The 12,305-nt window shown below is 52.3% G+C and overlaps 1 protein-coding gene across 1 annotated transcript in view; it reads left to right on the forward strand.

Annotated features, from left to right (window-relative positions):
* The first annotated feature begins 216 nt into the window (after nucleotides 1-216).
* Nucleotides 217-12,305, forward strand: part of ADRA1A (adrenoceptor alpha 1A) — a 28,280-nt gene continuing 16,191 nt past the window's right edge. Inside the window, exons 1-2 of the mRNA XM_064175443.1 lie at nucleotides 217-469; nucleotides 1,823-3,466. Coding sequence (XP_064031513.1) covers nucleotides 2,584-3,466 — 883 coding nt within the window. The 5' untranslated portion in view covers nucleotides 217-469; nucleotides 1,823-2,583. The remainder of the gene's footprint in view (nucleotides 470-1,822; nucleotides 3,467-12,305) is intronic.

Consider the following 12,305-nt stretch of genomic DNA (forward strand, 5'->3'; position numbering starts at 1 on the left):
TCAATGGATGACTGCTAGAGAGGAGCCTGTTGCTGCCTTGCACTGGCTGGTGGCTGCAGGAGCTGGTAACCTGCGGGGAAGGGAAGAACCAGCAACTCCCCACCTGTCCCCAGCCGGAGTGCTCTTTCTTTCTGAGCAATACGGGACTGGCAAGCAATTACGGTAATGGCAAGGACACTGCCTGCTACATCAGCAGAGCAGCAAACTTACTGCTCGTGGAGCTCAGCACTGCAACTGGGGAGGGATCCCTTGGGGGCTGCTGGGCTCAAGCTCCTCGCATGCACTGGGATCCAGGGAATTAGCGCAGCTGGGAGTCAGCAAAATGCTAGTGGGGAAATAAAGGGAGGGGGAAAAAAGGCTTTTCAGGCACAAGTCCCATCCCTGCATAAAGAGGAGCCTGCCGTGCTGTGCTGTGGATCTCCTTTCCAGATGCTCAGAGGAGCTGTGCTGCCTTCTAGAGATTGAAGAGGTGAGTGTGGGCTGGGGCAGGCACAACAGCCTGGGGCATGCCCTTCCCTGAGCAATCTTTCTCCACAGGTGGAGCATTATCTGGTGGGGTTTGAGCGTGAGCATCTCTGTCAGTGCTTTCTGCCTCATTGACGTTGGGAAGTTTTGCTCCATGCACTCAATGATGCTTTTCTCACAGTCAGGCTCTATAACTCCTTCATTTTGTGGTGCATCATCACCCCTGTAACGTCCACAGTTACAGCCATTGGAGAAGCTTAATGCCAAAGGCACTTTTCATTGATAGGTTTCATCAGGTCTGTCCTCTGCGCCCTTGGAGTTGTTCTGTGAGTTCCTCCTGCTTTGCAGTGAAGAGAACACAAAGCTGCCATTTGGTTTCAATGCAGACAAGGCAAATCCTCACTGTTCATCACCCCTTTATTTCCCTCTCCTCTTTGGGAACTGGGACTTCTGGGGGGGGGGTTTCAGATGTTTAAGTGCTTTTGCTGGCAGGAAAATTCAGGTTTGAGCTCTGTGTTAGTCATTGCTGCTCGGTGCTGCTGCTGCAGAGTGTCATCGGAGAGACTCATCTGAAAGACTAAACATTCCAAGGCTTAGAGCCTTGGCTCATCTCAGATTTAACAGGAGTAGCCTTGGTGGTGGTGGTTTTCCATGTGCCTGGTCAGGATTTTGGATGGAAATGCTTCATCCACACCCAGGTGCTGCAAAAGGCTTTTCAGCTCCCACTTGTGGCTTCCCCATTGGTGCCCCCATGCCTCAGTTCCCAGGCTTATCCTCACTTTTCTCTCTGATGTACCTTTTCTCCATATTTAGTCAGCTAGGGCTGGAGCTTGGCTTCCAGATGCTCAGAAACATCGTGTCAGGAGGAAACTTGTTCCTTGCCACATCTGCTGGGCAGGGATTGATTTTTCCCCCCCCCCCTATAGATTTCTGAAACGAGTAGTTGGGTTGGGCTTAAAAAGCTCTTCAGTGGCTGGAGGAGTCACTGCATAAAGAAACCTCAGAATCAAAGCTGGTTTCACAAATGTGCTGCACAGTTTGCAGCCCTCAATTGTGTCCTGCAGGCTTCCAGAACTGGGTTCTGAAGAGGAGCTGATAATTGGGATTGATTGCTCTCCCCGAAGGAGAAGGGACTGCTGCTGGGAATGCGATGAGAAAAAGCAGGCAGCAAAATTCCTGTTGCTCTCTTAGTGGTTGTTAAACAATACTGGGCTGAAAAAGGTTGGTTCCACTGCCTCGAGCCAGCCTGAGAAAGGCTCCCTAAAATAGCCTCCTGCTCTATTCTTATATGGGAACCCTAGCAGAGAGTGAACCTTGCTTCTGGAAACCATGGTGTTTATGTCTTTGTCTCCTTCAGGGGGTGTGATGAACTCTACAGAGCCCAACGCTGAGCATCGTTGACACAGCAAACCTCACCCTCCCTTTGCAAGCGAGCAAGAAGCTGACTTAAAGCATCTCTGATTCACAGGCTTGAAGCTGAAGTGACAATTGCTGCACAGCGTGGAGAAGCTCCAGTGGGCACTTCAGACCCTGAAGATGGGCAGTGAGAAGTATCTGAAGCCACGCTGGTGAGCAGGCACAGCAGCAGCAGCAGCCTCCCCCTTGCCGGGTTCCTACGGCAGTCGTGAGGCAGCATCGGGACTAAGGCAAGGTAGTGAAAAGCATCAGCGAAGTCCTCTTGGGAGAAACTGAAACCTGAGAGCCTGTGAGAATTTATGGCACGGAAATATTGAATCTTCCCTGAAAGACAGGCCACATTTTAGCATTTACTTCCAGTGTTTCTCAGCATTCTCCCTGGAAAGCAGGAGAAGCAGCTTCTGTTTTCTGTAGCCTCACTTCTGCACCGCCAGGGAAATGCAAAAGGGGTTTAGCTTGACTTGGGGATGGTGGCTACTAATTGTGCTATGACAGGAAAATGGAGAGGGGTTGATTTTGGTAATATGCTTCTGGATCCTTCTCCTTGTTCCTGATGCTTCCTGCCCATGACTCTCCTTGCCCCAGCCAAGCCAGGCAAACATAGCCCTGTGGCACCTTCCGACAACTGACCCCATCGCTTCCCCTGCCTGAGCTGGGAGTGAAGCACAGCAGCCCCCCCATGAATGCTATCAGCCACCCACCATGGCTTTTCTCCCTGCAAACTCCTCTGACTGCTCCAACTGCAGCCACCCTGTGGGGCCCCTGAACATTTCCAAGGCCATCTCCCTAGGAGTTATCCTGGGGGGGCTAATCATTTTTGGGGTGTTGGGTAATATTCTGGTCATCCTCTCTGTGGCCTGCCACAGACACCTCCAGAGTGTTACCCACTATTATATCATTAACCTGGCTGTGGCTGACCTCCTCTTGACTTCCACTGTCCTGCCCTTCTCAGCTACTATGGAGATTTTAGGCTATTGGGCCTTTGGGAGGATCTTTTGCAACATCTGGGCAGCTGTGGATGTCCTTTGCTGCACTGCTTCCATTATGAGCCTCTGCATCATCTCGATAGACAGATACATCGGGGTCAGCTACCCCCTGAGGTACCCAAGCATAGTGACAGAGAAGAGAGGGCTCCTGGCCCTGCTGTGTGTCTGGGCTCTGTCTCTGGTGATCTCCATTGGGCCACTGTTTGGCTGGAAGGAGCCAGCACCAGAAGATGAGACCATCTGCCAAATCACCGAGGAGCCTGGCTACGTCTTGTTCTCTGCTCTGGGCTCCTTCTACCTCCCCCTGACTATTATCTTGGTGATGTATTGCCGAGTCTATGTGGTGGCCAAAAGGGAAAACAAAGGCTTGACTTGTGGGCTGAAGACAGAGAGGTCTCACTCTGAAGAAGTCACCCTCCGCATCCATCGGAGAAACGCCGCCGGAGCAAGCGGAGCAGCAGCCAACCCCAGGAGCAAGCATCACTTTTCAGTGAGGCTGCTCAAGTTCTCCAGGGAAAAGAAAGCTGCCAAGACCCTGGGAATAGTCGTGGGATGCTTCATTCTCTGCTGGCTTCCTTTCTTTGTAGTAATGCCTCTGGGTGAGTAAAGCCAAACCCCTCTGTGTTTCCAGCCTCTTCCCCACTGTGAGGTCCGTGTCTGTGCCTGCCCCTGGTGATGCTGAGCTGAAAAGCTCTGGGGGAATCGGTTTCTGATGGAGAGCTGACAAAACCAAGCCCTTCACCATCCCAAAGTGGTGCATGTGAAAACAAAGATGAGCCTTAAATGAAACAAAAGCTCCCTGTGTTCAAATGTGAGAGCCTGGGAAAGAAAGGAAAGGATTTAGTACTTTCTCCAGGCAGGAAATGCTCTTTCAGGGCCAGGACTTATTTTTGACCATCTCTGTTACAGGAATAATACCTTTAGGTGTGTCTGTGTTTGTATCTGAGCCTGCAGGGGGGAAAAAAAAGATGTAACATGTCAAGGGGTAAATGCATTCAGAGTCAAAGTAGCTCAGCACCTAATAACTCCCACCAAGAGGAGGGAACAAACCCAACAAACCAAAGAACCCACACAAAAAACCCCAACCCCAGCTTGCTGTCAGGAAACCACTGAATGATTTTGCTTGCTGTGCTAGTTTGAGCCTAGCTGGAATGTTTTGGTGAGAGGAATTAGATGCTAGGCTGTGAAAAGGAAACAAAGGTGATGGCTGCTGCACTCAGAGGCTTGCTGAGATGTACCAGAACACAAACACAGATAACAGAGTTTGCTCTCTTGGGGCTGCATGAACTTCTCTCTCTAACCTAACTTGCTGCCTGACTAATTCTTCTGCTTCCTACCCCCCCTGGCCAAACCCTCCAAACTCCCTGAGTGTAAGGCAAAGCCTGGGGTGGGAGGAAGGGGGGAGGGTGGTTGGGAGCCCCTCCTGGGGCCTCAGGTTTCTGGGAGGGCTGCTGTGTTTCTGTATGGCTCTTTAACTTGTCTCTTTGTCTGCATTGCAAACACCTGCTCGTGTCTGAATCACAGAATTAACCAGGCTGAAGAGACCTCCAGGGTCATCGAGTCCAGCCTATCACATAACTCTTGCAATTAACCATACCATGGCACTGAGTGCCTCAGCCAGCCTCCTCTTAAACACCTCCAGGGATGGTGACACCACCACCACCTCCCCAGGCAGCCCATTCCAATGCCAGTCACTCTTGCTGTGAAGAATTTCTTGCTAAGCTCCAGCCTAAACATGCCCTGGCACTGCTTGAGGCTGTATCCTCTTGCTCTGTCAGTAGATGCCTGGCAGAAGAGACCAACCCCACTTGGCTACAACCTCCCTTCAGGTAGTTGTAGAGAGCAATGAAGTCTCCCTTGAGGCTCCTCTTCTCCAGGCTGAACACCCCCAGGTCCCTCAGCTGCTCCTCCCAGGGCTGTGCTCCATGTCCCTTACCACCCTTGGTGCCCTTTTCTGGACACATTCAAGCATCTCAACATCTTTCTTAAATTGAGTGGCACAGAACTGGACACAGGACTCAAGCTGTAGCCTCATCAGTGCTGAGTGCAGGGGCAGAAAGACTTCCCTGGTCCTGCTGGTCACACTGTTCCTGACACAGCCCAGGATGCCATTGACCTTCTTAGCCATCTGGGCACACTGCTGGCTCGTGTTCAGCTCCTCTCTGCCAGCACCCCCAGCTCCCTCTCTGCCTGGCTGCTCTCAGCCACTCAGTCCCCAGCCTGTAGCACTGCTTGGGGTTGTTGTGGCCAAAGTGCAGAACTTGGCACTTGGACTCATTAAAACTCCTGGCATTGGACTGTGTCCATCCATCAGCTTGTTTGGGTCCCTCTGCAGAGCCCTCCTGTCCTCTAACAGCTCAGCACATGCTCCCAACTTGTGCTAAGCTGTGAGGGTAAAGCTTCATTCGGTGTTCCAGAGCTGCTGAGTCCAGCCTGGGTGATTGTCCTAAGTGTGTGTGTGGGAGGCAGGTAACAGCCAAACCATCACACTTGGAAAAGACCACACCTTGAGTGCTGTGTTCAGTTCTGGGCCCCCCAGTTTAGGAGGGACATTGAGATGCTTGAGTGTGTCCAGAGAAGGGCAACGAGGCTGGGGAGAGGCCTTGAGCACAGCCCTACGAGGAGAGGCTGAGGGAGCTGGGATTGGTTAGCCTGGAGAAGAGGAGGCTCAGGGCAGACCTCATTGCTGTCTGCAACTACCTGAGGGGAGGTTGTGGCCAGGAGGAGGTTGCTCTCTTCTCTCAGGTGGCCAGCACCAGAACAAGAGGACACAGCCTCAAGCTATGCCAGGGGAGATTTAGGCTGGAGGTGAGGAGAAAGTTCTTCCCTGAGAGAGTCATTGGCCACTGGAATGGGCTGCCCGGGGAGGTGGTGGAGTCGCCGTCCCTGGAGCTGTTCAAGGCAGGATTGGACGTGGCACTTGGTGCCATGGTCTGGCCTTGAGCTCTGTGCTAAAGGGTTGGACTTGATGATCTATGAGGTCTCTTCCAGCCTTGGTGATGCTGTGAGACTGTGAATTGAGCCCAACTCTACCAAGTCTAGGGCTAAACCTCCTCCCTCAGAACTCCTCCTCTGCCTCTTTCAAACACCTCCAGGGACAGGGATCATACGCCCAGGGTTGGTAAAAGATGCTTCTCATTTAATGCACACTATGAGGTACCATTCTGAGTGTCATATTGAATCAGTATCTTAATAACTATATCCTAATCATCACCAGAGCAGTCAGAAATCAGCAGTTGAGGATCTTTCAAACTCATTTTATACTTCCCCAGCTGGCCTCTGGGGGAGAAACTCACTGAGCCCATTGGCCAAAGGCTGCCTTCCACCAGTGTGCTGAATGTAGATATTTACTCAGCAGCTGCAGCAGCTCTGAAGGGGAGGAAAGGCAAGGATTTGTCCTCCTTTGCTATCACTGAAATAGAAAGCACTAATTAAAATTCTAATTAAACCTTGCTCAGTCAACTTTGATGCAATTTCAGGATGGAAAAGCAGAATGCTAATTGCATACCTCTGAGTGTGCTCTGTGTGGCACAGCACACAGGTTGCTCTGCAGAAGCTGCACTAAGTGCTCAGTTTTTGAACCTTGGAACAGTAAATCTGTGGCAACTTCAGTATCTTTGCCTAAAGAAAGGGCTTGAGGTGTACAGGGGGAAGAAAGCATCAGGAGCAGTGTGGGCAGCAGGACAAGGGAGCTGCTTCTGCCCCTGTGCTCAGCACTGCTCAGGCCACACCTGGAGGGCTGTGTCCAGTTCTGGGCTCCTCCATTGCAGAGAGATGTTGAGGTGCTGGAAGGTGTTGAGAGAAGGGCAGCAAGGCTGGGGAGGGGCCTGGAGCACAGCCCTGTGAGGAGAGGCTGAGGGAGCTGGAGGGGTGCAGCCTGCAGCAGAGGAGGCTCAGGGCAGAGCTCATTGCTGCCTGCAGCTGCCTGCAGGGAGGCTGTAGCCAGGTGGGGTTGGGCTCTGCTGCCAGGCAGCCAGCACCAGAAGAAGGGGACACAGCCTGAAGCTGTGCCAGGGGAGGTCTAGGCTGGATGTTAGGAGGAGGCTCCTGGCAGAGAGAGTGATTGGCATTGGAATGGGCTGCCCAGGGAGGTGCCCATGGCTGGAGGTGTTGCAGCCAAGCCTGGCTGGGGCACTTAGTGCCATGGTCTGGTTGACTGTCTAGGGCTGGGTGCTAGGTTGGGCTGGCTGAGCTTGGAGCTCTCTTCCAGCCTGGTTGCTTCTATAACTGTGTTCAAGTTTGAGCTAGTAAAGGAACAGAAGAAGAAATAAACCCAACCTGACCTAAGCATGAAAAGAAAGATTTGGGCATTTTTGATTGAGTTTGTTTTGAAACTGTAGGCAAAGAGGTGGCTTTTTCAATTAACCTCTGCTGGATTTAGCAAGATTTCCAGGTTGCTTCATAAAAACCTGTCACTGAGGTTGCTATGTGAAAAAAAAACCAACAACCAAGCCAAAAGAGAGAATTTTCTGTTGGTCAGCACTGGAGGAAGCAAAGAGGATGCTTCATAACATAACAGGCATAGGTCCTCAACCACCTCCCTGGGCAGCCCATTCCAGCCTCTCACCACTCTCCTGCTCAGCAACTTCCTCCTCACCTCCAGCCTCACTCTCCCCACCTCCACCTTTGCTCCATTCCCCCCACTCCTGCCACTCCCTCACAGCCTCAAAAGTCCCTCCCCAGCTTTTCTGTAGCCCCCTTCAGATCCTGGCAGGCCACAAGAAGGTCCCCTGGGAGCCTCCTCTGCTCCAGCCTGCACAGCCCCAACTCTTTCAGGCTGTGCTCACAGCAGAGCTGCTGCAGCCTCTTAGCATCCTCCTGGCCCTGCTCTGGACACTCTCCAGCATCTCCACAGCCCTCTTGTCCCAGGGGCTCCAGAGCTGGATGCAGGACTCCAGGTGGGGTCTGAGCAGAGCAGAGCAGAGGGGCAGAATCCCCTCCCTGGCCCTGCTGGCCACACTTCTGCTGCTGCAGCCCAGGCTCTGCTTGGCTCTCTGGGCTGCAGGTGCACACTGCTGGCTCCTGCTGAGCTTCTCCTCCAGCAGCACCCCAAAGTCCCTCTCCTCAGGGCTGCTCTGCAGCCCAGGCTCTGTTTGTCCCTCCACAGTTTTTTGGTAGGCTCCAGGGCTTGGCTGATGCTCCCCAGGATCTCAGCCTGTTGGAATCGTTTGCCAAGCTGTCTGAAACATACCCAAAAAAGGTTTCTGGGAAGGCATTAAACCAAATTTTTCATCTGCAAATGTGGTTGTCCACAGGGAGCACAATTAATTGACTTCATTATTTGCTCTGCATATAAGAAATCTCCTGGAGGCAAGAGTGGGTTTGCATCTTCCTTTGGTACCTTAGAAGGAACCTCTGAGGTTGGCTTCCCTTTTTCATTCTTGGTGGGCTCACGATATTAGTTGTAATGCACATAATAAGTCTTTCAAAACTGATTTGAACCTCTTGTTTAAAGCAGACAATTGTCACCAAAAAGAGAGGCTCCAAAGTAGCCCAAGGGAGCACAGGCAGCAGACAGTCCCCTGCAGAGCCAGTTCCATAAGGAATGCCACACCTGTACCAGGCAGAACTCCTTCCCAAAGACAGGCACCACTGACAGATCTGTTCTGCTGGCAGGGGAATGAGGATGCTGAGAGGGCTGCAGCAGCTCTGCTGTGAGCACAGCCTGAAAGAGTTGGGGCTGTGCAGGCTGGAGCAGAGGAGGCTCCCAGGGGACCTTCTTGTGGCCTTCCAGCATCTGAAGGGGGCTACAAAACAGCTGGGGAGGGACTTTTGAGGCTGTGAGGGAGTGGCAGGAGTGGGGGGGATGGAGAAAAGCTGGAGGTAGGGAGAGTGAGGCTGGAGGTGAGGAGGAAGTTGCTGAGCAGGAGAGTGGTGAGAGGCTGGAATGGGTTGCCCAGGGAGGTGGTTGAGGCCCCCTGGCTGGAGGTGTTTGAGGCCAGGCTGGCTGAGGCTGTGTGCAGCCTGCTCTAGGGTAGGGTGTCCCTGGGCATGGCAGGGGGTTGGCACTGCCTGCTCCTTGTGGTCCCTTCCAACCCTGACTGATTCTATGGATGTGGCCATAGGGAGGCAAAGTGATCCAGCCAGGATCACAGAGCAGATCAGTGACAGAGGTCAGAGTTTTTAGGTGCAGAGGATACTTTACCACTGAAACCAGTGGCAGCTGTGAAGGTGGACAAGAGAGCTGTGTGCTCATAAGACAGATCTATCAATGATTCCATCAATCAGTGAAGGCTGTCCACAGACAGACATCCTTAAGCTATGCTACACAAACCACTTGAGCACTGGCAGGTGCTTGCCACTCTACCCAGCAGAAGTTCCCCAAAGAAGTTTCTTTCAGTGTCTTATACAATGTCTTCAAGACTGCCACATCTATTCACATCAGTTCAACCAGCCAAGAGCCAGTTTGCAACAAGAAACAGCAGTCTTGGTAGAGGACATCATAAATAGGGTAGAAGGTTCTTGCCAGAGAGAGTGATTGGCATTGGAATGGGCTGCCCAGGGAGGTGGTGAAGTGGCTGTGGCTGGAGGTGTTGCAGCCAAGCCTGGCTGGGGCACTTAGTGCCATGGTCTGGTTGGTTGGGCAGGGCTGGGTGCTAGGTTGGACTGGCTGAGCTTGGAGCTCTCTTCCAACCTGCTTGATTCTGTGGTTCTATGATTCTAAAGTACTGAGGTGTAGGGATGGAAAGGGCAAGAGTGATAGAAGGGTACTGAGGGGAATGAAGGTGTGATGCACACAACAGCAGCTGGAGAAAACATCCTTGGTTGGAGCACTCTGCTATGAGCACAGGCTGAGAGAGTTGGGGCTCTGCAGCCTGGAGAAGAGAAGGCTTTGAGGAGACATTGGAGTGGCCTTCCAGGATCTGAAGGGGGCTACAGGAAGGCTGGGAGGGACTATTGACAAGGTCTGGGAATGACAGGACAAGGAGGAATGGGTTTAAAGTGGCAGAGGGGAGATTCCAGCTGCCAGGAGAGGTCTAGGCTGGATGTGAGGAGGAAGTTGTTGGCAGAGAGAGTGATTGGCATTGGAATGGGCTGCCCAGGGAGGTGGTGGAGTGGCTGTGGCTGGAGGTGTTGCAGCCAAGCCTGGCTGGGGCACTTAGTGCCATGGTCTGGTTGGTTGGGCAGGGCTGGGTGCTAGGTTGGGCTGGCTGAGCTTGGAGCTCTCTTCCATCCTGCCTGATTCTGTGATTCTGTGGAGCCTTTCAAATCCATTAGAGTTTTCCTATCAGGGAACACTGAACTGCAGCCCTTGAGGAACTACTCAGAGCTGGATTCCCCATGCTGGCATTTCAGTGGCACAACCAAATAACCCACAAAAGCCAGAAGAAAGCCCCAGGTCGTTTTCTGCAGCAGTGAGAAGGTTGTTTAGACTCCTTGAGCCACAGAGCAGAAGGAGGGGGGTGGGGGTGTGTGTGTGAAACCACTACATGAGGAGAAAGTAAGTGCTGGAGACAAGCAGCTGAGAACCTTCTTGGGCAGTTTGGGTGAGGTTTTTTTCATCTAATTCCATGGAGTGTTTGTCAGAAACACAGGAAAGGCTTTGCTGGTCTAGGTTGGTAACTCACCTCCAGCAAACCCAGTGACAAAGGTCCTGCTGCCATCCCTGTGGTCAGCATTTCTCCAACATGCCCAAGTCCTGAAATGTTCTGTTCCACTGACTCACAGCCAGCAAAGCAGCAGGAGGGATTGGTGATATTTATAGCCCTTTTCACTGGAAATGAGACAGAAAGAGGAGTTGTTGTGCTCTGTGATTCACTTCTGTGACTCTCCTGCGTGTACTACCTGTCAGAGGAGGCTTGTCCTTGCCTTCAAAGCGTTCAACACTTCCAAGTCCCTGGAGTAAATGAACCAAGAATGCAATTTTTCAGTCACTCTCTAACATCATGGTGCAATTGAGGCTTTGGTAGTGACTGAAAAGGTGAGGAGTGACTCTCCCACCCCTGCCCAGCACAGGGCAGGATTGGGCTTCAATTTGGGTATGCAAGGGACAGACACTCAGCTTGTGCTGCAGCAGACAGCTCCTGCCTTGCTTACACTGAGGAGTCCAAAATCACAACTGAGAACCACAGAGGGACAAACTCATGGCCCCTGTGGCCAGAAGGGCCAATGGGATCTTGGGGTGCATTAAGCAGAGTGTGTCCAGCAGGTCAAGGGAGGTTCTCCTGCCCCTCTACTCTGCCCTGCTGAGACCTCATCTTGAATACTGCCTTCAGTTTTTGGCTCCCCAGTTGAAGAGGGGCAGGGATCTGCTGGAGAGGGTCCACTGGAGGGCTATGAGGATGATAAGAGGAGTGGAGCACTGCCTGGTGAGGAGAGGCTGAGGGCCCTGGGGCTGCTTAGTCTGGAGAAGACTGAGAAGGGATTGAATCAGTGTTTGTAACTCTCTGAGGGCTGGGGGTCAGGAGGGGGGGACAGGCTCTGCTCACTGTTCCCTGGGGTAGGACAAGCAGCAGTGCATGGAAGCTGCAGCACAGGAGGTTGCAGCTCAGCACAAGAGGAACTTGTGACTGTAAGGGTCCCAGAGCACTGGCACAGGCTGCCCAGAATGGTTGTGGAGTCTCCTTCCTTGGAGCCTTTCAAGGCCTGTCTGGATGTGTTCCTCTGTGATCTATGCTAGATTGTGTGGTCCTGCAGAGCTTGGACTGGATGATCTCCTTGGATGCCTTCCAACCCCTAACATCCTGTGAGCTAGGCTGAGACAGACTCATCTCTTCCAACCCATTCTCTGAACCACATCCTCGAGTTTCATTTCATTTTTAAGCTTGTACAGTAAGGGCCTGACTCTGAGAGCAAAGGTTTTGGGACCAACATCAAGCATCTTAAATATGTGAGCCACGAGCCCCAGAGCCATTCCAGCATGGGAGCTGCAGTTTCAGCAGCACTGCAATTCCCTTGTAAAACAATGTGGTTGGTTGGGTTGATGTGTGGCTAACAAAACCTCAGTTTACCTTCCCACTGGGTTTTTTTAATCAGCTTTCTAAAGCTGCAGCTGCCAGCAGTGAATCTGGAAATAGTTCTGTGCTGAGATGTTTGCTCTTGGCCAGAAATATCACCCAGCCTAAATGGGCACAGTGTGACAAGGAGCATAAATTAGATCTGAAGGGATCCAAACAACCAGAGCACCCTTCCCAGACTGACCCATCTCTGATCACATTGGGTGCTTCTGTGCTTCACAGCCTCCCTGGGCAACCTGTGCCAGTCTCTCACCACCCTCACTGCAAACAACCCTTTCCTAACATCTGATCTCCCCTCTGCCAGTTCAAACCCATTCCTCCTCCTCCTGCCATTCCCAGACCTTCTCAATAGTCCCTCCCCAGCCTTCCTGTAGCTCACTTCAGATCCTGCAAGGCCACTCCAAGGTTTCCTGGAAGCCTTCTCCTCTGCAGGCTGCACAGCCCCAAACTCTCTCAGCCTGTGCTCAGAGCAGAGCTGCTG

The sequence above is a fragment of the Pogoniulus pusillus genome, chromosome 42, assembly GCF_015220805.1.
Source record: "Pogoniulus pusillus isolate bPogPus1 chromosome 42, bPogPus1.pri, whole genome shotgun sequence".
In the NCBI taxonomy this organism is placed as follows: Eukaryota; Metazoa; Chordata; class Aves; order Piciformes; family Lybiidae; genus Pogoniulus; species Pogoniulus pusillus.